The following is a 27,189-nucleotide window of genomic DNA, read 5'->3' as shown; positions in this document are numbered from 1 at the left end:
CCTTCAACTGGCTGATGAAAACCAGTCTTACTTCTCAATCTTGGTAACTGCCCATCTACTTAGGATGGACTTCCTATCATACACAGGCAGGATCATGATTAAACCAGCAAGCTTAATAAGTGTTTGTAAACCAACTTCAAACTCTTGTTACTAAATCTGGTTATGATGAAAAACCTTTTTTTTTTTTTTTTTTTTTTGCATTTATGACAAGTATTCAACTTGTTTGTAATACTTGGCAGCTCTGATTATATTTGCGTAATATCTATATTTCAAAGCCCAGGATATATGAGTTAGAGAGCATATAACACAGATTACATTTGTGTTTGAACCCTTTTAAAAAAAAACAACGTTTTTAAAAATTATGCAGCAGAGTCATTTTAATAACTATCAAGCAATTACCAAGACGGAGCACCATTATGAAAGTTAATGCTAGGAGAGGCTTTGTATGGGAATAAAGGGAGTTTTAATCTCTCTGGCAGTACTTTTTCTGAGCTCAAATAAGGCTGGTTCAGACATATCAGTTTGTGCATAAACACATGGGAAGGCTATGTTGGAACACATGCAATCCCTGCCTCCAGTGTTCCCATCCTTTCCAACTGCAGCCTTGGGCCTTTGCATATTGGGTAGAAGGTTTGAAATGTGATCTTTTCCACACGCCTATAATGTTACAGGAGAGTGTAAGTTTACATCAGAGTAAACCATTGTTAATGGTAAATGGTTTACTTTAAACATGCATATGGCTCCCATTTTGCACCTCCCATAATGAGAGCTGGAGGAACAAACCATGATCCTGGCTTAGCAATTAATCTGAATGAGGACTTTCACACCAAACAAACCATGAAAGTTTGTTCTTGGGTTACTAATTGTGGTTTGTTATGAGTGTTCAGTGTTCAGATGTAACACTAAGCCAGGGATCATAGTTAATTCTCCACACTAGCAGTGGAGTAAATCACAGGAGCCATAGAAACATTCCTAGTAAATCATAAACTATGGATTACCATGACATTTGACCCATTTTTCCTGTTATTATCTACTCTGACTAGTGAAAGATGCTGAATAGGATCTTTACCTAACTTGCTGTATTGTGCTAAATAAATAAAAATAAAGCAAAATAAATAAAAAGGTTTCTGGGATGGGAAAGTTTAATAGTGAAAACATTCTCTCTGCATTCTGTTACAACAGAAGGCTTTGATATGCACTGCTATAAATAAAAAATGAAACCTTATTTGATTTTGGATGTAAATGTGCCTGAGATGAAATAAGGCAATTTGTGCTGTACACATACTCCCCTTTGAAGTTTTCTGTGCAGAAAATAGATTTGGACACTGATGTTGGTGGGTTGTAGATGGCCTATCTGAGGCCTATTGGAGATTTATTAAACCTTCAAGGTTTTTTTGCAGTTAGTAGCAAAGGACTGAAAAAAGTATTTTATTAATATACATACTAGTTATAAAACACCACTTTGGCTTTCACCTTTGGAGGCCATAGCGGTGAAAAGAAAAATATGATGGAAAGTTGGGTAACTTATAGAAATTTATTTAGAGAGGAGGGTGGAGAATTTAACTTAAAAGAGTTTAAGAATCTACCAGGAATGTTAATAACATGATTACAATATCATCATTTGAATGAAATATTTTAAAAGGATATGAAGTAGGGGTTTGGGGAACAACTATCCCAATTAGAAAGAGACCTGTTAAATTGTAGTGTTAAAGTGATGTCTGAAATGTGCAAGATGTTATTGGAATGGGAGACAAAGGATGAACAAGTGAAATTTTCAATGATACACTGGGCAATAGATGTTGGTCGTAATATAGAAACGGAAGCATGGGAACGATTGTGGAACACAGATATAACATTTACAGCATGTTATAATTTAAGAGAAAATTATATGAAAATGCTATATAGATGGTACCTAACTCCTAGTAGATTGGCAAAAATGTACAAATCAAAGTCAAATACTTGTTGGAAATGTAAAGAGAAAGAAGGTACCTTTTTCACATGTGGTGGTCTTGTAATAAGGCTAAAGCTTACTGGGAAATTATATATAATGAATTGAAAAATATGTTTAACATGACCGTAAAAACCCCTAGAAGCTTTTCTATTTGGAATTATAGGATTAGAACGACTCAAACAATATAGAAATTTATTTATGTATGGAACTACAACTGCCAGAATGTTATTTACCCAAAAATGGAAAGATGAAGAGGTGCTGACGAAAGAAGATTGGATACAGAAACTAATGGAGTATGCAGAAATGGCAAAACTTACTGGAAGAATAAGAAATCAAGACAACAAACTTTTTTAGAAAGGAATGGAAGTGGTTTATTGAATATTTACAAACAAACTGTAAACAGATTAGGACATTGGCAGGATTATTGTAAAAACCTTCAGTTAAAAAAAAGAGAGATATTAGAATAGATAGATAAAAGAATAAGTTCAGACAATTTGGAGTATACAGGAAAGGATGAAAATAAATGTAAGGAACCACAGAAAGAGGGGGGAAAGGGAGTTGAAATTGAAAATGTTAAAACTTGGCAAAATAATTATTGTAATGCCTAAAAATAAGAATATAAATTACACACACACACAGACATGACGTTCTCCAGCTCCCCAATATATGCTGTGCAGATGTCATATTTTCCCTCTTGCCAGTGTCCTATAAAGGTAAAGGTAAAGGTACCCCTTCCCATACGGGCCAGTCGTGTCCGACTCTAGGGTTGTGCGCCCATCTCACTTAAGAGGCCGGGGGCCAGCGCTGTCCGCAGACACTTCCGGGTCACATGGCCAGCGTGACAAGCTGCATCTGGCAAGCCAGCCCAGCACACGGAACGCCGTTTACCTTCCCGCTAGTAAGCGGTCTCTATTTATCTACTTGTACCCGGGGGTGCTTTTGAACTGCTAGGTTGGCAGGCACTGGGACCGAGCGACGGGAGCGCACCCCGCCGCGGGGATTCGAACTGCCGACCATGCGATCGGCAAGTCCTAGGCGCTGAGGCTTTTACCCACAGCGCCACCCGCGTCCCTTCCAGTGTCCTATAAACACGGTTAAAAACTCTATTTAAATATAAATCTTGTTTATTTTATTAAAAAAAACCCTGCTTTTGAATATAAGTCTTTAAAAGCAGTTATATTTAAAAAGTAACCAACTACAGCATTATATATGTGAGCAGTCTTCATTCTGGACTTAGGCCTCTGGGGAGTAATTTGAGACATCCTTTCCCAACAGATTGGCACCATGATAGTATTATATACTCCAGTTGAGTATTCTGACTAGGAGTACAGCAGGATCTAACAGGTAATGGGCACATTTACAGGGGAAAGAGCACTGCAATTTAGTCAGGTGACCTCTCCTTGCCTGAAATGTCAATGCTGTGGCTGCAGTGATGCTACAGTTATCTTATGGTGCTGACCTTCTGCTAGGCAGTTTGGAAAGCTCCCTGCCCTTTCCACACTACCTGACAGATGACAGGATCATCTGCTGGGCAAGAAAAGAGTGCTGGGATGCAGTCCAGATGCTCTTCAACAGTGCAGTCATATATTTTGCAATCTATGGAGGAAACAGTCACCAGAATCTTTCCCCAATAGATCAATGCCTATTTGGATGAAGAGGTTGGATAGAATGCTTACAAAGGTATTCAAAGTGCATAAGATTGTGCTGAAAGTGACTGTTGCTACTCCTAAGTAAGATTCGGAGAGCAGCAGTGACCACGTCATTTGAAGAGGGGAAATGAGGGGGAAAGATTGCAAAGTGTGCGTGTGGTGGATTTATCTCCTGCTACAAGTGTTTCTATTAGTAACCTGGTTAGTATGTTTTGCAAAACAAATTTGCTTCCATACTGCATATATCCCCAGAAGATAGTACTTAAAGGGCAATAGGGTATAGGAGCCACCCCTTTCCATGAATTTTGAGGCATTCTTATTATCATCTTAATCATCCAGTCACTATATACAATGCCAAGCTTCTATTTGTACTTCAAGTTTTTCTATTCAGTTTGTCCCATTTATAGAGAGATGCAAGTACTGTAGCTAAAAATAAAAACCAGTAGTTTACATTAAGCAGGGAAAGGCGTTCGTCTTAACCTAGGTCAGGGGCAATGTGAACAGTTGGCTAAAGGACATTGCTAATTCACTGAAAATGTAATTCCCAAATTATTCTGTTGGGGACATGTCTCTGAGGACTGTGTTGCTTGGTTGCAGCTCAGTATTGATTGAAGATAAGGCAACTGTCTGAATTAATGATTAGATGTTTATAAATTGTCATGATTACTTATGGTGTGTGCTGGCATGAAAAAAAAAGTTGGCTGAAAAGGGAAGGCTAAAAATACTGTCTTTGGGATTTCCAATCAGAGTAAGCAGAACATAAAAGCAGACCCTTATAATGCGAAAATTTCAGTTCCTTAGATGGCAACTTGCTGGAGTAGAAATATACCTTCACTCCTGTAGAACTATTCCTATATTTTAATTAAGTATTTTAATTTCATAATGAACTTGAAAGTTGAGCTTGCTGTAAGATGCAGTTAGGCAGTATCACGAAAGGCGTGTGGTTGTGGGTGTGCCTGCTTGTGGCCTACATCCTCCTAGTAACATTGGGAACTGAAACACATAAAGCTGTGTTCTGTATTGCTATCAAGGTACACATGGCAGCTAATGAATTGGAATGAGGCATGGAAAAACTGCATGCAATTATGACATGTTTTGTGCTTTTTTTGCTGAGAAGATGTGTGAGTCGCTTCACAGAAGTCTCACATTTCCTGTAGGTCAGCTTTTGGTTTGATCCTGTCGGATTCTTATGTTTGTATGTGTTTTAACCTACAAAGACGAGTCTGTTTCATGTATCCTTGGAACAGCGTCCTGTGAGATGACCTACTATTCAGATAATGAGAATAACACTTTCTAAAAGAATGAGATCACATTATGAGAGGTGGAAGGAGGTTTATTTTTGGATATCTGCCTTCAAAATTATTTTTAAGATGTTCTGGGAAGACAATATTCTTTGTAATAAGAATTCAGTAGCACTGGGATGGAACATAGTATGACTCTCTTTCTTTTCTTGTTGTTTGATGTAAGGTTATTAGACAATTTGCAAAACATAACTTTATATCCTTGCATGTTGGCAACCATCATTTGTGGTACTTTCAAGCAAGCATTTTGCTTTTTTGTGTAAATAATTATTGAGCACCTAAATATTATTGGTCCATCTTGTAAACAGCATACAAGTTCCAAGATTTATAGTTTGTACTGAGAAGTTTTGTATCCATGGAGTCTTTCTACAAGAAGATGGAGGTACTTGCAGTGCATATAGTTTAAACAAATGTGAACAACAAAAATGGCTTTTAATGCCAGAAATATATTGCCATGCTCATTGTTTAAAATAAGTCTTAGTAGTTCCAAACATTATTTTCAGATTAAATGTGTATTTTTAAAAGTATTTTAAGTGGAACGTCTCGTGACTGCATATTCAGTGCTGCTACATGCTTAGTTATTCCTTCAGAAAGTTGTTCCAATTAAGTTATTTATTTTAGGAATGTTGGTTGGGACATTGCTGCGGCTACCCATCATCTTCTTTCCCCTATAATGCCTATGGAGTTGGCTGAGCATAATGCTTGGTTTGCTTACATTCTTCTTAATCACCCTCCCCCCCCCCCCAATCACTTGCCTCCTCCAAAAGTCTGAATTAAATGCTCATTTCACTTGAATATTATTCAGTGTAACCCGTTCCCCCATCTGCCCAATTTCTCTTCCTTCCACCTGTACATACCCCCTTCCAAGTACTGTTGCTTATCTTTAGAATTTTCTTAACTGGGCATGTGCAGCCTTATTACTTTTCCTGCACATGCTAATGGAAATTCATGGTTTTCTGCATACTTTCAGAGTTACTTTGCTAAACTGCCACCTAGTCATCAGTGATCTGCTCGTGTCTGTGCATGGAATGTCCATTAGGAGCGTGATTATACATCTGCATTTCTTTAAATAAAGTTTTTTGAAGGACAATTATACAGAGTTTTTCTGCTTTCTACAGATAACAATTTTACCAGAAAATAATTGCATTAAAAAGTGGAGTGTTTGCCTTACATTTATTATTTAAGTCATAGTTCAGTAAGCTATGCTTAATTGCCTATGCTTTGTGTGTAGAAAAAAACCCCTGTTTTCATTTCCAGCAGTTCTAGTTAAAAGATCTTGAGTCATAAACCTGAATAAAGACTTATGATTGAAGCCTTGTAGAAATGGTATCAGAATATATTGTAAATAAGTTGTGTATATCACATTTCTGTCTTTAATAATTGACAGTTATCTTGCTTATTATTGATAAAGCCATTAGGCAATTATGCATTTGGTGTAAATAGCTCATTTTACATTGTATTTGCTGAAGATCAGGTATATCATAGCAAAGATTATTACAACATAGAATTTATACATATCATATTACACATAGATATGTGCAGAAACCCACCATGCTACTTATTATGTGCATCAAAAAGATAGAAGAGGTGGGAAGAGTGTGGCACCATCTTTGCATGAAGGCTGCACCTGCATATTGAAAAACTTGTCTCCAGTTTTTTAATCCAAAGCACCTGTTCATGTTTTACTTTAAATAATTATTGATCAGACATATAATATTGTCTTTTTCCTTGATGCATCATTTTATTTGACTGTACTTCCAGTTACAGTTTTTGGAGTTGTTTAGATAAAGGTAGTAATTAGAGTACTAGTTATACTGGCAGTCTATTGAACACTTTTACAGTACAGTCATCCTGAAAGGTTGTAGAAGAAGTTAATTAGAAGTCAGTACCAGGGCATCTCCCTGAAAAGTCCTACTAAAACTTTTAAAACAATTCCTGTGTTACAATTGAATTTGGAATTTGAAATGACTCTTGTGTAGGTACAATTAATGATCCTCCACATTCTGTTATAGAATCATTCTGACTTTCATTGTCTTTGTTCATCAGTTCTCATTTATTTATATCTTAACTGTTTTCAGTTTGAATTAATCCTACGTGAACATGATTGACTAAACTGTACAGTTCGTATCAAGTTGCCTTTTCCCTTTGTAAACAAGACACTTGTTTTTCCAGTGACTTGGGAGAGTATACTGTCTGGTTGCAGACAGTCTGCTTGAATTAACTATTGCCTACCAGTGATGTCAGCACCTTCCCACACACTAAGATACTTTGTTCTATACTTTAGTCCTAAAATATTTTATTCTGCTTGAAGAAGTTAGGTGTCTTGGGAAAACTAAATTCCCTAGAGTACCTCTGCTGCCGCTGTTGCTGGATCTGAGATGCTAGGAAATGAGTAATGGAGATCTTCCACTAGACAGACCTCCCTTCTTTAGCGGCTGTCCACATAAGGACAGGTAAGTGGGAAAAGAAGAAGAAGAAGAAGAGAAGAGTTTGGATTTGATATCCTGCTTTATCACTACCCGAAGGAGTCTCAATGCGGCTAACATTCTCCTTTCCCTTCCTCCCCCACAACAAACACTTTGTGAGGTGAGTGGGGCTGAGAGACTTCAGAGAAGTGTGCCTGGCCCAAGGTCACCCAGCAGCTGCATGTGGAGGAGCGGAGATGCGAACCCGGTTCCCCAGATTATGAGTCTATTGCTCTTAACCACTACACCACACTGAAGAGAATGGAGAGTAGGGCAGAGAAGCTCACAGTATAGCAATTTGTTGGGAGGTATCTGAACCCTGTTATAACCCCAGTTAGGTCATCATGTATATTATGGCATCTGAATTTCAAAACAGGGTTTTTGAAATTCAGATCCCATCATATACCTGTTTCCTGATTTTACAAAACCTGCTTTGTTTGCTCAGCCCAGTTTGAATTGACCTGAGGGATATTTTCCCAGCACCATCTGCAACTTGCATTTGCAATCTGTGCTTGTTCATCTTGCAGGATTTTTTGCTGATAGTGATTTCCCCCTATTTTATAACATTTTGTTGTATCACAGTACCAAACAGTTTACCAACATAACATTTCTAATTATTTACTTGTCTATATAAGTAGATATTTTCTAAAAACAAATGATAGCTTATATTCCTAAAATTATTTCAGTGCACTAAGCATAAAATTGTATTTGCACACCTAAAAAGCAGTTCTTAAACACAAAGCCATGGCAATCCCCCCCCCCCCATTTTTATTTTTTAGGTCTAACTGATACAGGGTTCTGCTTCACTCCTGAAATGCCTGTACTGTTTAACAAAATGTTTAGAAAAATAATAATCCAAAATTAGTTATACATGTTCTCAATTTCTATTCAATTTCCTGCCTGTTGACATCTCAGATTAATTCATTTCCTATAACATTTTTAATTAAATATAAATTAGATTGGCTAGGACATTTTTCACTATAACATGACATCTCTTAATCACCAGTATTATGTTAATACTACTCAAGGTTGAATTTCCTTTGAAATGAGACACAATACTTGATTAGGAGTTAAGAGCCCTGCTAGATCAGACTGCCATGCTGTTGTCACACTGGCCAACCAGATTGCTATGAGAAGTCTGCAAGCGATACAGACACAACAGACCTCCTCAGCAACTGGTATTCAGAAGAATACTCTCTCTGATAGTACACAGCCTAAAAACTATTGATAACCTCCCACCTTTTAAAACATCCAAGTGGGTGGCCATTCCTTTATATACATTACAATCTATACACCTATACATTGTCTGTACTCTGTCTGCAGTACTTGTGTCTGTCTTGACTCTTACAACATTCGGCTGCATTGGATGTCCTTGGGATTCTAGTATATTCAGGGAGAGATAATAACTTATTGATTTCCATTTTCTGCATTTCATGCATAATCTTATACAGTGCCGTCATGTCCCCCCCTCCCCAAGAAATCTCCAAACCCTTTCTCATAGAGGAGTTGTTCCTAGCCACATTATCATTTTGGTTGCCATTTTCTTAACCTGTTCCAGTTCTGTAACATTCTATTTGAGGTGCAGCAACCATTGGAGGCTGGTAGAACCTACACTTGTTGGGACATCTAGGAGGTCCCATGGGTCGGGTTTAGGCCCCCCCTCCTCACCCCTTGTGAGGAGGAGGTACTACTAAGTCAACCACTCTGTGGCTTCCCCCTCCCCCGGTTCAACTAAGGATCTTAATGCAACTTATTCTCATGAAAGTGGACAAAGATTGCAGGCAGCATACATCATCCACTGAAATTAAATTGTAGCAATTACCCCAGTGTCATATTGTGAGCTTCATGGCTGAGGGAGGTTTTGAATTCAGGTCTCCCAGGTTCAAGCCCTTTGAGGTGGTGATAGCAGCAGCTTGCGGGTATATGACTAGCTGCTGCAAGATGGGGTAACCACAGTAAAGATCTTGCTTCTTTCCTTATATGTTCACATTTACTTTGCAGAGCAGCCTCTAGAAAGATGTTTATTTGTATGTGAGATGGAAGAAGTTCAATAGAACTTACTTCCAGGCAAATGTGTATAGGTTTAATGTAGGATATATCGGCAGGTTCCAATCAACTGGGAAATCTTGATAAGAGTTCCTGGTGTCTTTAATGTACATTTAAAAATACTCACTAAATTAGTGGAGGGCAGACTTCAAGCTTGTGTGTCTGGGATCTACTTTACTAAAACTCCAAGAGCCACCAACTACAGCCACTCTGTTAAGCAGTTTGTTTTGTTGTAATCACTGTTGCAGCCCCATCCCCCTGAAATAATTTCATATATAAATGTTTAAAACATTTAGAGTTGCATTTATACAAACATATCTATGAGCCCTATTGAACCCTATAGGAATTACATCTGAGTAGTCATGTATAGAATTGTGCTGGCACTCTCCACTTAAATTTAAAATGATTTAAATGCTACAAACATAAATATAAAGTCCCCCCCCAAAAAAAAATCATAACAAAACTGTTTAGGATAGCTTGCAATTTCATCAGAAGCCTCCATAACTCTCTCTCCTGTCCCATCAAAGAAATAGTTTCTCTTTGCAAGTTCTTGCATTAATTTCTCTCACCCATTTCTTTCATACTAGTCTTACAGTAGAAGCAAAAGGGGGGATTTTCCCTCCTTACCTCAGTCAAGGAAATGTCATGTATCAGCAAAAGTCCCACCTCTCTGCTCTTTCATGCATTCACACACCACTAGGGACTGAGGGAGGAACTGATGAAGGAAATTACATACTGCGCATTAAAAACAGCAAAAAGCTTGGGGCTATGCAAAAATTCCCCCACCCCTCTCCCATGGAGGTTAGACCTTAAGTTTTCTGCCTCCAGGTGTGGCTTCTGAGAGAGAGAAAAGCAAGAATATTGAAACAAGAACCACCCTTCCCTTTCTGCCCTGTGCTTTCTGTGAGAGAGTAGCTTGATTTTATTTGTGTCCTCTCTTTGGAGACAAAAGAGGGATTTACTGCTAGAGAAGATGGACAGAAATTACTCAGTCACCAGTGGGCTGGTTTGGTAGAAGGCAGCTTCCAACATTCCTGTGACAATAAACTTGCAGAATACAAAGCACTTACACTATTCACAGGTATTTTGCATTCAGTGCATTTCTATTACTAGAAGAATCTCATGTTGAGACATTACTAACGAATATATCGCAGTCTTTATTCATTTTTTCTGCTAATAGAACTGATCAGATATTTATTTCACAGGTTACAATACACAGTCTTAAGATTCCGCTTTGTGTTAAGACAATATAGGCTTTAATTATTCTATCATCCACTTTAGCCTTGCAAGCTCTCAGTTGGAAACTCCATAATCTACTTTCCAAGGTCTGTGTTTCTTCTGGTAAAACTCCTGCTCTGAATATTTATAGTTTATCAAAGCTTCAAATTTTAATGAAACTGCCACTTCAAACTGAAAGTTTTAGGACATGAATATCCTTTTGATTTTCTAAATAAGATTAACTGCATTTCAACTGAACTAATCCTCAACTGTCTGATGGTTCTCTGTGGACTGTCAGCAGTTTTAACAACTTTTAAGAATTCTTTACATACATTTGAAAAAATACACTGGCCTGGATCCATAACACAAGCTGTCCATGTGGGGAAATCACTACTGCATGTGCTTGAGATAATTATTTCTGGCATCAGCTCCTTGTGTTTCACCCTAAGTCCCCACCCACAATAAAGGGGACCCTTTGAAGGGATCCTTGAGATATCCACTGGAAGAGGGAGCTAAAAAGCTCCCATGTGCTATCCAAGGCTGCCCCTATCATTAAACAGAGGAAGGTAACCTCCTCAGGCTGGGGAACAAGGAGGTGAAGAACAGAGCTTTTTTGCATCCTAAACTATCTTGATGCCTCTGGGTATGGTGGAAGACAATGTCCTGTCATCACTGATAAATTAAAATGCAACTGAGTCCTCTTGGATTCTACTTGTGAAATGGAGGAACATTATTTTGTCCTTCATTTCAGGTCACCCTGATCTACATTAAAGTCTGATTAGGAGAAAGCAGCATTTTAACATATCTTGGGAGTCCTGGAAATTGATTACTTATTTTACCTTCATTTTCAGTTGTGAAGACATTTGTTATTCACTAACATTTGAGAAAATATATACATCAATGTGTGTGAAAATATTGTTCATCTTACACCTCACAGTGATACACTACTTCTGATATGAAGCAGAACCTTCTATAGGGCTGCTTGCCATAGGAGAATATTGTTAGTCATAGAAGGAGGCTATATGTACAGATTGGGTGCTCACATTTTTGTCTCTGTTACAGATAGGTAGCCGTGTTGGTCTGCCATAGTCAAAACAAAAAAAATTCCTTCCAGTAGCACCTTAAAGACCAACTAAGTTAGTTCTTGGTATGAGCTTTCGTGTGCATGCATATCTGAAGAAGTGTGCATGCACACGAAAGCTCATACCAAGAACTAACTTAGTTGGTCTTTAAGGTGCTACTGGAAGGAATTTTTTTTATTTTTGTCTCTGTAGCTTACGTAGCAATCTGGGCAAATCATTTTCTTAACAAACTTAACAAAAGTAGGCTTCATTGCTGTAGTAAAAATATTGAGAGAAAGCCTTGATGACACATGTTGTTCTTACATAGATTAAAAAAGAATGGCCAGCAGTAGTGTGTATTCAGATGTGGTATGTATGTGTTAAAATTATTTTTTCTTTACCTCCTTTTACCTATATTTTGCGGAAGTATTTTTCACAGATATAATTGATGTAAATGTTTAGATGGAATAACTTCTTTTATCTTGTATCTGACAAATGTAATTTAGTTTTATACGACATTTGTTGTTATTATTAAAATTCGTATACCACCCTTCATCTGTAGATCTTAGGGCAGATGACAACATAAAAATACAAGATAAAAACTGCAAAATACATACTAAAAATAAGAACAAATACCAACCAATAACCCCCCATCCCCTTCCACAACACATTTAAAAGGGTAAAGGTAAAGGTAAAGGTACCCCTGCCCGTACGGGCCAGTCTTGACAGACTCTAGGGTTGTGCGCCCATCTCACTCAAGAGGCCGGGAGCCAGCGCTGTCCGGAGACACTTCCAGGTCACGTGGCCAGCGTGACATTGCTGCTCTGGCGAGCCAGCGCAGCACACGAAACGCCGTTTACCTTCCCGCTGGTAAGTGGTCCCTATTTATCTACTTGCACCTGGGGGTGCTTTCGAACTGCTAGGTTGGCAGGCGCTGGGACCGAGCAACGGGAGCGCACCCCGCCGCGGGGATTCGAACCGCCGACCTTTCGATCAGCAAGCCCTAGGCGCTGAGGCTTTTACCCACAGCGCCACCCGCGTCCCTATTTAAAAGGGTATCAGTTGTTAATTAGCCAAAGGCCAAATGTAGTTTATTGGGAATTGTTTACCATGGCATAATTCTAATCGATTGGCAATAAATAGAAAATGAAAAGTAATGCAATATATTTTAAGATGAGAGAAATTAAATAACAAATCATTTATTAGTGTATCTAGCTGCAGCTCAGCAAGTAGTTTTCTACCGCTTGACAGATTTGAGTAATTTCATGCACAGTTGAACTTTTAAAAAGCAGAGAAGTACAATTATGAATTCTATTTCTCATTTAGTGTAACTTCTTTATTCTGCATGATCTTGCACAGTGGAAACTGCAAATATTTCTGTCCAGAATGATGACCTTGATATTTCCTGTTGAAATAAAAATCAGTATTGGGATTTAATACTCTTGCAGAAGATTTTGTACTCTGGCATTTTACCATCAATATGTTGTTGCCAATATATTAATAAGCAGTGTGAACAAAAAGAATGAAAAAATTATGATATATTGTAATTAATCCTATGTCGTATGGATGTGGAACCAGTGGCATAGCTTGCTTGCTAGTTAAATGTGTGTTGGGAAAAGGTTTACCTGTTGATGATTTATTATGATTATTGGGTGCTATCCACGTAAATAGATCCATTACTGCAAGGACTTTTGGCTATTCAAAGGAACTTCTCTCCCTCTCCTTGTGCACCCCTATGTCTTCCAAAATCTGGAGCAGATTTCAAGAGGACGTCAGAGTGCTCAGAGAGAGGAGAGGGAGAGGAAGTTTGTTGCACAAGCAGAAATCCTTGCCGATAGCAAATCTATTTTGTTGGATGTTATTTACAGCTGCTAGTGTAGCAATAAAAAGGTAGCAACTCTGAGTGCTGTAGCCAAATGCACATACCACTTTTGCCAGGTTACTTGAATTTAGGATTCTTTTTAAATTCAGTAATTTTAGTAAGATTAAAGCCAGTTTCTTAAACATTTAATGAGAACTGACTATCTTTGTGCACATTAAAGTGACTAAAAATGAGTTTGCAAGAAACTGGACATCACTAAAAGAGATTTTGATGATTAATGCAATGTAGGACCATTAATCTAACACTTAGGAAAGGGATGGTGAACCTACAGGCTACCAGGATCTCTGTACATTCCCTGGTATTCACACGCCTTCATTTAGGCACCACCTGACCTTCTTCAAGCCCTCTATTTACGACTCTCATTATAACAGCAGCCAAAGCATAACAGTATTTCTGTGATATTTGGTAACACTTTGGAAGTGTTCTGCTCACCTTTCTGCTGATGCTATAAAGAAGAAGCACTGTATGTCTAAAGCAGATAATCTGAATGGTAAGGATCCAAATGTCGGCAAGCTGAAGAAGTGACAGTGTTGTGTTCCGTTCTGCCTATTTCCATGAGCAGATTTAAATGACCAATGGAAAGGTGAATATTGTTTGTTTCTTGGGGTGGGTGTGTTAAAGTGAAGGATAGGTGAGAATAACTGTGGTGTGTGTGGTGGCAGTGGGGGGGGGGGATGTACTGAAGCGGTACAGAAAGAAAACATTTTTGTTTTCCCTGCTGGCAGTGGGGTAACCCCCACAGTTGATCTAGCCTGCAAAAGTAAGAGTCACATCTGCTATGCCAACCACTTTTTGGTCCAGCCCCACCCATTGCTGAAATGGATCTCCTGACAGCTTTTCACCAACATAGTGCAGTTCTTCCTGGCATAGGAAGGAGAAACTGAAATTTGAATGAGAAGGGCACCTAACTACAAAAAACAAAGAAAAAGAACCACAAGCAAGAAGTGTAAAACCTTTGACAATGCAGATGGCAAGGTTCCCTTCAAGGAATCATGAAGGTTTAGCACTTGCATAGATGAATCACTTGGATAATATTACGGAAATTATGTAATTGCAATTTTATACTGCAGTGTTTGACATTTTCTCAGAATAATTTTAAGGTCATATTAGCTTTGTCTTTAGTCAATTATGAAGAAAACCACCTTGTCTCTATTTCAGTAGCATGTTCCTCTCATCTTCTACTTTATGCACCATTATGACAATATTATGTTAATAGAGAAGGACATTCATTCTGGATTCTTGGTTTCTGCTCCTGAAATTCATACTTCCTGGCTACAGTCATTTAATCTTTTTGTATTTAGGTTTTTCCATTTGTAAGAACAGATATTATTTCAGAGAGTGAACAGACATGCATAGGGAAAAGTAGTTATTTGGGTAATTTGGTCCAATACACTTGTGGCTTTTAAAGGGAACCAGCATTTTGAATTGTGTTCAGAAATGGGCTGATGGCCTGCGCAGGTGGTACTGCAAGTGGGTGACCTGATCCTGACATTTAGCAAGAGTCGGGCGCTTTAGCGGCAGAATCCTGTTTTTGAATAGTCTTTGAGGGCAATGGCAGCCCGATGTACAGCACAGTACTGTAAATCTGTTCGGATGTAACAAGTATATGTGTGACTTCTGTCAGGTCAACTACCCCAAACACAGGCTCAAGTCATGATCACTGGTTAGGTGTTTTTGACAATGTGTAATTTTTTAAAAAACAAAACCAAAACAGAATGAGTTTCACATGTGTTATACAAAATAGTTTCCTGTATGAGTTTAATTAAAACTAAACCTGCATTAATAAAGATAGAGCATGAGTTCAGAAAAAAGGGTGAAAATTAAGGAGGACGTCAACTCTATACCAACTCAATAGTATTTCCAAGTGGACTTGTATAGGATAGTGCTGTGATAGACAGAATGAAATGGTATGGCTATGAGAATATGCAAGTGAATATTCACCTGTTTACTATGCTATTGATACTCATTGTGGGCAAGTGAAAAAGATAAGGGTCTCAAATAAAATGTAGACACTTCCTGTAGGCGATGGGACAAGTGGAGGAAAATATGCCTAACATGTTTTCACACATTAGACTTGTCTAATAGTAGAATCCCTGTTCTTGTAATGTTTGTATTTAGAACTTATTTGCTTAATATTTCTTTATGATGAAATCTGATATTTAAAGCGTTAGGAAGAATTTAAGTTTTCCTTGGGCATCCCTTTCAGTTTAGATAATAGATTTCACCATGTAAAGGTTCATTCATAAGGAAGATTAGCCACATGTTAATCACATAGTGGTGAATTCACAAAATCAAACATTATATATAAGGGTCTGGGCTAAAAACTAAGATTTTACTTTAGTGCTCTAGGTTACTTTCCTTCATGACTGAATGATATTATGCAATATTTGGAAGAACATTTTCACTAAGTTGAGGTATTCAGAAAACATTTCCCTGCAAGGAATACTATTTTTCTCCTTTCTTTGCCCTTGAACTTGGGCCTAAATGACTTTAATCAAGCAGGAAACACCAAAATATATTTTCATCACCCTCCAAATTAATTTTAAGTTGATTAAGTAAGAAGTGCAGAAAATTTAATTTCAAATTATTTCCTAATGTTATAAGTTAGTGCTCTCTTAAGTGCCATAAGCCATTTGGTAGTTTTAGACACCTCTTCTACTCCAGCAGTTCCATCTTTTGGGCATTGAAATTGATTTTTCTCATCTTAGCATTTGAAGATCCAGAGTGTGCCCCTTGCCCCATCGCCTGGGAGAGTACAATGGCACCAACAGCAGAGGATGTGAAGGCAACAGCTTTTCGAGCACCTGAAATGGCAGCATCAGGAGCATCAGCACGAATAGACTGTGTTGAGGTAGTTCTCCCACACTATACTATGAAACCAAAACAGTTTGGGGATACTACATGCTGATGAAGGCTGCCTTTTACTATATTGACCTTTATGCAAATGTTTGCTGTGTTTTAGTATATTCGCATTTTCTTTGCATGGTCATGAGAAGAGAATCTGCCCATGCTTGGACTTCTGCTTAGACATACACTGGGCCAATTCCCAGGAATTTTATCAATTCACAGCCATACATTTTGAAGATCAATATTACCAATTTGTAATGTAGCCGATGCAGCCACTGAAATAATAGTAGTATAATCATTAACAGAACCAACAAATTTAAAGTTGTGTTAGTTTAAATGTAGGAAAACTGTAGGTAAGATGTTAAGTTTCTATTAAAGCCTTTAGTCCTGTCACTTAAAATTGCTTCTGAAAATACTTTTTCTCTCATAGCCAATTAATAACAATCATTAATGGCAGAATATCAGAAGGTCTTCTGCTAATGCTTACTTCCAAGTCAGGCGCAGGCATGTGTCTGAAAGGACACTTCAGACACTCCGGGGAAGAAGCATGAGTGATTTGCGCTGTTTAATCAAATGTTTCCAGTCTTATTTGAAGGGAACATAAATGCATATCCTGTTTGCCATAGGGCTGGTGGGGAAATGCATTGTGCCTCTGAATCAGGAGAAGGTACATCTCCCTCAGGGAATATATGCATCTCCTTTCAGTAAGACATGGAAAATGGAGAAAAGAAGCCAAAGTCACTCAAGTTTATTCTCAACACTATTCTAGACTGTCTAAAATAGCTCTGATTTGTGCAGAGACAGAGGGATAAGTCCTTTTGATGTTGTTGTTTTCCAACACAGGAGTGACTTTTAGATGTTTTCCTATATCTCTAAAGTAACTTATGATTTAGGTACATTGTTGATTTATGTTCTTATGTTTGAATGATCTTCTGTACAGAAACTGCACTATGTTTATAAAATTTTAAATAGGCTCTATTTTTTAGTTTGTATTAGTCATAATATCTTGATAGAAATTTATATATAGTATTGCAACAGAGATATGATTCATTAGTTATGTGCATCTGTAGATGTGTTCACATGTATGTTTTTGGTTTTTTTTACTGATTGGTGTACACATTCATTGGCACCATTTGAAGTGTGAGTTGCAATATTGAGAATGTTAGATGTGTATGTGAATATAAAGTGTAGCAGTTTTTATATTTAAAGACAGGAATGGAGTTCATATAGCTATTGCAGTGGGTGCATGTCATTAACATAGAGAACTGTAAGCTGGTTATAGGTCAAATGATATGAACAACTTTTATTTTTAAAAAGTGTAGAATTCCCAGTAGCAAGTGGACCCATGTTAAAAAAATTCACAAATAGAAATGACAAACTAAATCAGGTTTGAACTACCTGCACAATAACTAAATGGTACTAGTCAAAACTGAAATATGAACAGCATTTCAGATGTCTTCTAAGGGACCTTTTCCGCCCTCCTGCATCCCTGCACAATTGCCTCTGTATGTTGGGAAGCATATCAGAAATGGGATATGACATATTTTCTTCAACTATGCTTCCAGTCCATTACCAGAGAGAAAGTAGCAAGAGGCTGCTCTCAAGAAGGGACTTCAGTTTTATGACATTTCCCCCCAGATAGACACTAACTGCAATATATTCTTGGAATATACAGTCCTTGCCTCTGGCTAAATAGGCCATTGTGATTTGAGGTGCCTCTCCAGAGAATGGTTATACCTGAGAATTAAATGTACGTACTAAAATGATAAAGTGTGAACACAGCAAATGGATGCTTAAAATATCTGCATCATTCAGGTGCACTAAACCAGAGAGCCAAGATTCTCTGCAATTTCCTGGGCAGGATTCAGCTAACAAGTCTCTCTAGTAAAAGCAAGTATAAGGGTGCCTGCTAGCACACTGGGGCTTCCTCCCTATTGCACAGCCTTTCATTGAAATTTGCTGGAGAAGGGAGGCCAGGAGAACCCCAGAACAGCACACAGGGGAAAAGAGGAGATTGTTCAATCCAGCAAGTTGAAAAGCTTGAGCTGATGGGATGATTGCCATAGTGCTACATTGAATTCCTCCCCTTGTCAAGTAGAAACTAATTGGCAAACCAATGTCTGATGTTGTGTAATTTGTTTAGTGGCCATCACGTGGGAGATGAAACTGATGAGCTTCAAGGTGAAATGTGAAGAAGCTCCTTGTCGGTTTTACCTTTAGCAATTGTTCTATTGCATAAAATAATAATTTTGATATCACTTTATTCTGGTGTTGGATCAAACTGCAAATCAAATATGTCATTTGTAGTGTACCATTAAAGTGAGACTATTTTCACTAATTTAAAGAATGCCTAGTATATAACTTTGTAATATGTTTATTTTTCCATATGGATATTTTGATGCTTGTGCCATGTTATACTAATGAGTACATAGGATCTACTGACTTAAGTAGCTCAAGATTAATATATAATGCATATATAAGGAGTCCAAAAATATTCTGTTGCAGACTCTGTTGTATTTTTATTGAATTCTGTTGTGATTATTGTGTTTTGGAAAACCAGTAAGTTTCTAACAATGGATCACTCTTTCATATGTGTGATATTCCCGGGGGGGGGGGGGCATGTGTTCCAATCATTGAATTGTGGGAAGCAATCTGCTTTCTCTGTGACCTCCTTTTAAATTTATTATAATTATAAGTTTCTCTTAGTATCTGTGCAGTCACAAATATATGGGATCTGCACTCCCAAATACATCATTTTTTAAAAATCTAGAACTAGACATGCCATCACCCACGCCACTCTTTGGTGCGCATTCTCAAGGGTATGTGGCTCCTGCCTTCCCAGTCATTTTCTTTTCTACAGGTACAGCTGAAACATAATGAAAAGATTTCTCCTGGCTATTTCTTCATCCTCACATGGCAAAATAAATAGATGATTGCCACTTATTCTTTCTTCTCTTCTTGTGATTTTATTTTGTATTTATTCTCTTTTTACATTGTGTGTTTAAATTTGGTTTGGTTTACTCATACGTCTTGTGGCATCGCTCTCAACATTTTTGCTGAATGGCTCTAAAGCTGGCTTTTCCTGCAAAGTTGTCCCATAAAGTGGGCTGAAGAAGGTTCCCCAGCTCTGCTTTATCAGGTCTAAGAAAAGGATTGAGAATTCCTCTTCAAGCATCCTTCGCCTTACTTGGTCATTGGTGAAACTTACATATTGCATCTCATACTGCACATACAGATAATGGAGAATAGGACACAGGCTATCATAGACAGTAAATTGTGTTCCATAGTGGCACTGTCATTGTGCAGTGCCAGCTACATGGTGTGCATATCTCAATATCAACATTTTTTGTGGGACAAGGCATCCTCCTTTTCTGGTTATCTTCCAAACAATGGAGGTGAACACGTCTCAAGTTTTGTAACAGGAAGCAAACAGCAAATCCATACTCCTGACTGTATGTCAGAAACATTGACAAGCGCATCCATGGACATGCTTAGGTGCACTTCTCTGGACTGACATAGGATGCTAGAACTGTGGTTCAAAACTTACCATGGCTTAGGCCTTTTTTTGGAAAAGGCAGTTGATGCCTTGGATAGAGGACAAAAACTCTGCAAGACAGCTTGTGATATGGATTTCACAACACAACAGTATACAAGTTTTGCTTTGGTCAAGGTTTGCTTTGGCACAGGGCCTCTTCCGGTCATCCTACCTCCCTAGCTACAGAGGCTTCCCAGCAGACCTCTTTGTACTCTGTGAAGAAAAGCTTTTCAGTTGGGAAGTTATTCAAGTAACATAAAACATCAGACTCTTCCAGATATCAGCTTTGACTTTCTCTTCATCATTTTTCTCTTCATCATTTTGCCAGTGTTTAGCAAGTAGCTAAGGGTGTTTTTTGTTGTTGTGTGGTCTTCCCTCATTACTGGCCAGTGGCTGCTAGTGTTTGACTTTCTTCCTCAAGACAGAGTCTTTCACTTTATCCCCACCTCTCCTCCTTTAGAGGTATTGATACTCATCTAAATGGCAGCAGTGGAACAAGTACCCAGACATCAAAGATTGTGCTAAATGTTCTTAGGGGAGCTGGGGAATCTCTGTCTGAAATTTCAAGAGGTAGGTACATTCATTTGACATTCCCTCCATGCATTCATTGATCCATTGCATCCCCTGAAACGTGTGCAGAGGAGGGTGATTAAGAAGATGAAGGGTCTGGAAACCAAGCCTTCTGAGGAGCAGTTGAGGGAGCTGGGTATGTTTAGCCCATGGATAAGAGAATTCTGAGAGATATGATAGCCATCTTAAAATAGTTGAAGGGCTGTTACATGGAAGGTGGAGCAAGGTTGACCACTCCAACTTCAGACCAATTGGCCAACTATCTTGCCACAATGCTGAGTCTTCTTGACATCTTGGAACTCTGTGTAAATGCGGGGAATTCCTGTTTGGTATTAATGCACTGGCCTGAATTCATCAGAGCACTTTCCATCAATATACATTCTTATCTTTAGCATGGACGAGAAAGAATATTCTTATGTTTTCATCTATGGCTGACCATAGTACTGAAAAGCTTGCAGTCCAAATTCAGTTTTTCAGTTATTTTGCTTCAACTCAGGGCTAACCCATTTGCTTTGAGCTTCTTACTACTTTTGATTATGGCACTTAATATTTAAGCTGCCTTTCCTGGTTACTATTGCTTCATCTCAAAGGGTTACTACATCAGCTTTCTATGTTCATCTGGTACTACAGACTTGATGTTTGATCCAGAATGGATGCTCCTCTGGAAGGGCTGTGCTGAACCCAAAGCTTTCTAGGCAGCTCTCCAGCCTTTGGTAAGTTAGTTTGCTATTCATATAGCCTGCTCTTGCTCACTTTTTTTGTATAGCCACTGCGCGCAGCCCATTAGGAATTGAGCAGGAAAGTGGGGGCCATGCCCTTTTGAGTGTGCACACTCTGGGGTAAGCAGCCTGCCAAAACACTAACCAAGTTCAAGAAATCTGAAAAACAAGTCTGCACAGGCACAAAACCTATATGTCTCTGCACAGATCACTCATTGAAGAACTACAGTTACAGATAAGCAAACTTTCTGAGTACCTCCTGGCTGTGTGTGTGTGCTTGTGTGTTAATGTCAATTTTTAACAAACTCTTTGCCTCCTAATATCCTTCTCTATCTGATGTGGGATTATTCTTCTTGGGTTGAAATCAAGATACATTACATCTCCCTGATCCACTGATCTTGAAACTCTTTCAAAAATGGAAATAAGATTAGGCTGGTATGACTTGTTTTTGAGAAAGATGTGCTAGTTCTTAGTAATCACAGCATCCTTTTTTGAGTGTACACTTTTCCTTGCATCAGTGTCAAGCTGACTAGTTGGTAGTTGCCTGGGTTTCCCCCTTTTTAAAGTTGGGGACCACATTTGCCTGCCTCCCGTCCCCAGGGACCTCACCTATTCTCAAAGAATTCTCAAAGATTATAGACAGAGGCTCTGATATTACATCTGCAAGTTCCTTTAGTATCGTCAGATATATTTCATCAGACCTCGAAGCTTTGAATTCATTTAAAGTAGCTAGGTGTTCCCTTACTGCCTCTTTTCTTTTCTTGGGCTGAAGCTCCCTCTCTGCATGATTTACTAGAATATCACCAGGTTGGGCACTGTTTTCTTGTTATTTTCACACTTTGTCATCACTACTGCTGCCAACATCTCACCATTCAACAGTATGTTATTTCTTCTACACACATAAGTATGATAGAAACTTACTTACTTTCAGCAACTTCCACGTTGCTTTCTGCCTCCAGCAGAAGCCAGCTGTCATAGAATGAGTAGATGGCCAGTGCTGTGAACTATCCCTACACCTGTGCAATCGTGATCATCTTCCCATGAAGTCTTGAGATCCCTGAATCCATACATATGCATGCTCATTACTGCCTCTTCTATGGCACTGATTCTATATCCCATTTCAAAGAGCAAGGCCAGCATTTGGTTGCATTAGTATAGTGGTAGTTATTACTTAGATGCATGCCTTATGTAAGGCTGTTCCATAGTGTTCCTGAATTTCTATAACATAAAAATGGTTAGAAGGTTCAAAAGGTTGTAAGCCGAGGGACAGCAGTTACCAAACCATTTTGCAATTATAAATGACAAATGGAGTATAAACCCCAGATTAATTATTTAAGGCAAAGAAATGCCTAGCTCAAGCCATGCTACCATTGAATTTAAGTCTCAACTTGACAGCAGCACACAAGGCTTTCAAAATAATGAAACGAAATGGCAGAAGTAGAAAGAGAAATAGCACTCGTATAACAAATTTCAGTTGATATATTGCAGGCACAAATCCAAAATTGTTAATAATGAAGCATCTTATTTCAGGTTTTATTCATTCTGTAGGTTATAATAAAGGAAGCTGACAAGATACTTGGAGAAATTTGACTGACAGTTTGCTTGTCACATGCCTGCCCCTCATGCTTAGTTAAGGCTAGCCATAAGAATCTTGTTGGTCTGTTTTTAGCTGTGGTAATTGCCTCAGAGAAGGAACTTAACGTTTAAGGAGCGGAACTTTATTTATTTTTCTAAGCTTTCAAAGAAATAAAAAATATTGTTCTGTGCTGTCTCTTGAACAATGGAAAGTTCAAGACTCTTTTTTACAGCATCAGTTTCCTTTTTGAAGAAGGTACCCAAGAGGCATATGGTATTTTTGTTTTCTGTTTGTTATTTACATGTATGGGCACATTATACATTACTCTGGAAATGTACTTGGACAAGCAGAACTGGATTCATTAAATGTATCAGTCTTATATAAAAAACAGTACCCTTGAAACTCAAAAATGTTTTCCCCCCCTCAAGCCAGTCATTGTCCGTTCATTAGTATCCGTTGTTAATGATGAAACTACTACTAAACAAAAGACAGTATGGCTTACAAATTCCTTCATGATTTATTTTTAGTATTCACAAAGGGGGAAGTATTAACGCTGCAACATTGTTTGTGTCTCATCTCTGTACTATTTATAAATACTGAATAATTTGCAAAATATGTTTTCAAAATTTAATGACTAAGTTGAGTATCAACGTGATATCATAGCTTACAATAGATTTTTCAACTCATTAAGGATGAAACTAAATTTGGGGGCAACCCATAAATGCAATGTTCCAAAAAGAAGAAGAACAGAAAAGCTAATCCTGTGAAAATGTATTTTATAAGGTGTAGCTTATTCCTTTAAGGGAGGCATACATCTACAATGCTTGGTTAATAAGAAATATAAACAAACTGAGATTACCCAGTCAAACCCAATTAGTAAATTTTTAGATGGTTGCTTACAGACAAGCTTTTGTTGTGGGATTGTTATCACTCACACATGCACTTTTTTCACAGCACCCATATGAAACTTGCTACCAGCTTTCTGTTTTTATGTTTTTATTGTCTGTGTAGTGTGCATTACATTGCTTATAAACTTTGGGTAGTTTAATGCTAGGTACTTGGGTTTAATTGGCTTATCATTGTTACCTTTAATGAATGCCTAATGTCTGATTTACAGATAGGTAGCCGTGTTGGTCTGCCATAGTCAAAACAAAAAAATTCCTTCCAGTAGCACCTTAAAGACCAACTAAGTTAGTTCTTGGTATGAGCTTTCGTGTGCATGCACACTTCTTCAGATACAGTGTATACCAAGAACTAACTTAGTTGGTCTTTAAGGTGCTACTGGAAGGAATGTTTTTGTAATGTCTGATTTGTTGTTGTTGTTTTTCATGTTACCTGACAGTTGGTTGACTGGCTGGGTCAAAGCAATATGTGAAATTGTGCCTTCCCGCCTCTTTACTCCAAATCACACAGTGCCAGGCCACTGAAGGGTGGTGACAAAGATAACTTTCACTTGGCAGAATTCTTTTTATAAGAATGCCATGCTGGATCAGACCAAAGGCCCATCTAGTCCAGCACCCTATTTTCACGTAGGCCAATAAGATGAGAAACCTGCAAAGAGAGCCTGAGTACAACATCCTTCTCCACTCTTAGGATTTCCACCAAGTAGTAATAGAACATGGCCTTTATAGGACTCTTAAATAAAAGCTAATATACTGTTCATTTGAGAAACTTATTCCATTTGCAGATGTTTTGCAACATGCACTCTGATCCAGCATTTCCTTGTAAGTGCTGGAGCTAGATTGTGCATATGAATCCTCCTACCCACAGGGGCTTTCCATCTTCAGAACTGAATCTTCCATTTAAATAAACTGGGACCATCCTGTATGCCTTGGAATGCTAATCAGGCTCCTAACTATGGAGATTTCTTGCTTACGTTATGTAAGTAAGTTGATAGTTATACAATTTTTAGAAGACCTCTGAAGACAGCCCTCTATAAGTTTTTAATGTTTGATGTTTCATTGTGTTCTTATATCTGTTGGAAGCCGCCAAAGCGGCTGGAACAGTCACATGGGTGGGGTACAAATAATTAAATAATAAGAATATTAAAACTGATTAAAATCAGCTTTAGGGAGATTCATTTATCATAGTTTATTGTAGACGTTGCTGTTCATATATTGAAATAAAAATGAATTCCTTCATTAATTATAAACAATGTGACAAAAATGTTTGTTGTCCTGTCTAATATGTCCTTTATTCTATCCAATATGCGCTGTCTACCTCTAAAATTTAATGTAACAGCACATGCAACCTTTGCCACTGTGTATAGTATAATTGCAGTAAAATTGTAACATTACTGTATTATCTTTTGTTTTTTACAGGTCAATGCACAAACTGACACAGCTAGAGAGGCTTGACCTAGGCAATAATGAATTTTCTGAGTTGGTAAGAAAAACCTGTTTTAAAAAGCATAACAAAACATGTATGTTCAGTAACATTCAGTATATCAATGCACTTTTCCTCAGTTCCCACTATGAGAATTGTGCTGCATGCAGAAACGAGTAACTCTACTATTTTGCTTTCCATACATGTAAAAGCTGCATAGGATCCTGCTTTGCATTGGTAATAAAAGGAATTAATGATGAAATATTTTATGTCCACAGACAGGGATAATAATAATGATACTCTGGATTGTGTGACTTTATGGGGAAGGGTTGATCGATATGTAGGATCTTGCTTCAGAAACCAGCAGCATCACAGAAGCTGTGAGAATAAAAGCCTTAACTCCTAATACCTGACAGTTCAGAGTTTCTGAAATACTAAATCGACCATTGCTTCTCTGTGCTGCTTCTTCTCAGTGTTAGTTGATCCATCCTGGTAGATGGATTTAGACCAAACCACACTCAGAAATGTGACTTGTAATATTTAACATAATAATCACTTATAAGTACAACCTTAAAGAAAATGATGAAGTAATCAGATTAAAGAACTATAGTTCTATTCTGATTTTGTTTGCAAAAGGTAATCACTTGGAAATAATTAAAATATCATTTGGTTTGCATAAATGTTATATTTATAAAATATACTTTTTTACAGCCTGAGGTTCTGGAACAGGTTCAAAATCTAAAGGAATTATGGATGGACAGTAATTCACTTCAAACACTGCCTGGGGTATGGATATTGTATACATTCATGTGTTGTTTAGTTTCATTTCTTGTTAATATAGGGAGATGCAACACTGAACATGTTTTTGGACAAGGATACTAACATAATGTTGCATAGTAATGTGTAAATAATAAACTTAAATTGATTTGTTCTGACACTACACAACTCTGCAAAATTTTGGCTATGTATATATTTCTGTTATATTGAAACATATTTGAAAGATGTTATTGCTTTAACAGGTGATGGGTTTTCAATTGATCTAAGTAGCATAAGGCTCTCTCAGAGAGCCGTATTGCTGCTTATATATGAACAATTTTTTAAAAATATTTCTGTAGCGTGCCTCATGCATTTCACTACTGAAGGATGTCTAGCTAACAAAGCATCTGCTAATCTGACTCTCATTGCTGCTATTTCTGGACAACTAGATCTGTAGTGTGAATCCAGCAGCACCTAACCCCAGAAGAAAGGCACTTCTGCTTATGTCAATTCTCCCCTCGAGCTTCAGCCCCCTCCCGAACATATCCAGTGCTGTTCTGGAGGGGCCCCTTTTTTGTAAGCTGAAGCGGGAAGAAGGAAGTAGGGAAGCTATAATCTGTGAATGGAACTCTGATCAGTGTTCTTAGGCTCCAACTCAATGATTTTAAGAGAATTTTAATATAAGAATTCTAGTTCAAGCACACAGAGTAAATCATCTTAAGGCAAATTTCTGTGCTGTGACTTGAACAGAGGGTAGTGTTTTCTGTATAGCTTTTGCCTAGCCTATAGCATGTAGAAGTCCATTTTCAATTTAAATACTACAGTATATGCTACAAAAATGCCTTTGGGTAACAACATTGCTACTTCAGCTCAATATAAGAGCACTCTAGTTCAATTGGCAATGTGATTTAGTGCTTGTAGAACTTTTTCAAACCCTTTAAATGTATTTATACATATCCAAAGTAAGTGTTGGATTCTGTTTCACATATTCATATCTGTTTGATGATTAGCAGTGTCAGAGTCGACAGCGCTTACCATCTGTTGTGTAGTGCTCAGGTAATTCCAATCCAACAACTGAAATTCATGAAAGGATCACGTGCAGGAATGGTGCAATTTAGTAAAGGATCCATATGCAACATCCTTATTTTCTGCATTAAGACACTGAAATATTCTTACATTTAAGAACTATTCAGATGTATCTTTATAAATAGCACTACTGATTTTCACTGATATTTTGAGAGCCGCCTAAAGTCTGTGAAATAGGTGAGACAAGTATCTGAGTTGCCTT

At 37.9% G+C, this 27,189-nt stretch overlaps 1 protein-coding gene across 15 annotated transcripts in view; it reads left to right on the top strand.

Annotated features, from left to right (window-relative positions):
- LRRC7 (leucine rich repeat containing 7) overlaps positions 1 to 27,189 on the top strand; it is a 169,136-nt gene that overhangs the window by 82,496 nt on the left and 59,451 nt on the right. For 13 of the 15 annotated variants that reach the window (XR_003707175.2, XM_028733098.2, XM_028733111.2 and 10 more), the window contains 2 exons: positions 25,142 to 25,205; positions 25,857 to 25,931. Coding sequence is in view for 14 of the 15 variants with exons in the window: in XM_028733098.2 (XP_028588931.2) it covers positions 25,142 to 25,205; positions 25,857 to 25,931 (139 nt within the window). In the remaining variant the exon portion in view is untranslated. Of the gene's footprint in view, positions 1 to 16,281; positions 16,425 to 25,141; positions 25,206 to 25,856; positions 25,932 to 27,189 lie in introns of those variants that run through there. The other 2 variants (XM_028733107.2, XM_028733110.2) reach the window with 2 other exon arrangements.

This window comes from Podarcis muralis, chromosome 5 (genome assembly GCF_964188315.1).
Source record: "Podarcis muralis chromosome 5, rPodMur119.hap1.1, whole genome shotgun sequence".
NCBI classification, from domain to species: Eukaryota; Metazoa; Chordata; class Lepidosauria; order Squamata; family Lacertidae; genus Podarcis; species Podarcis muralis.
This window is presented reverse-complemented; position numbering and strand designations above follow the sequence as displayed.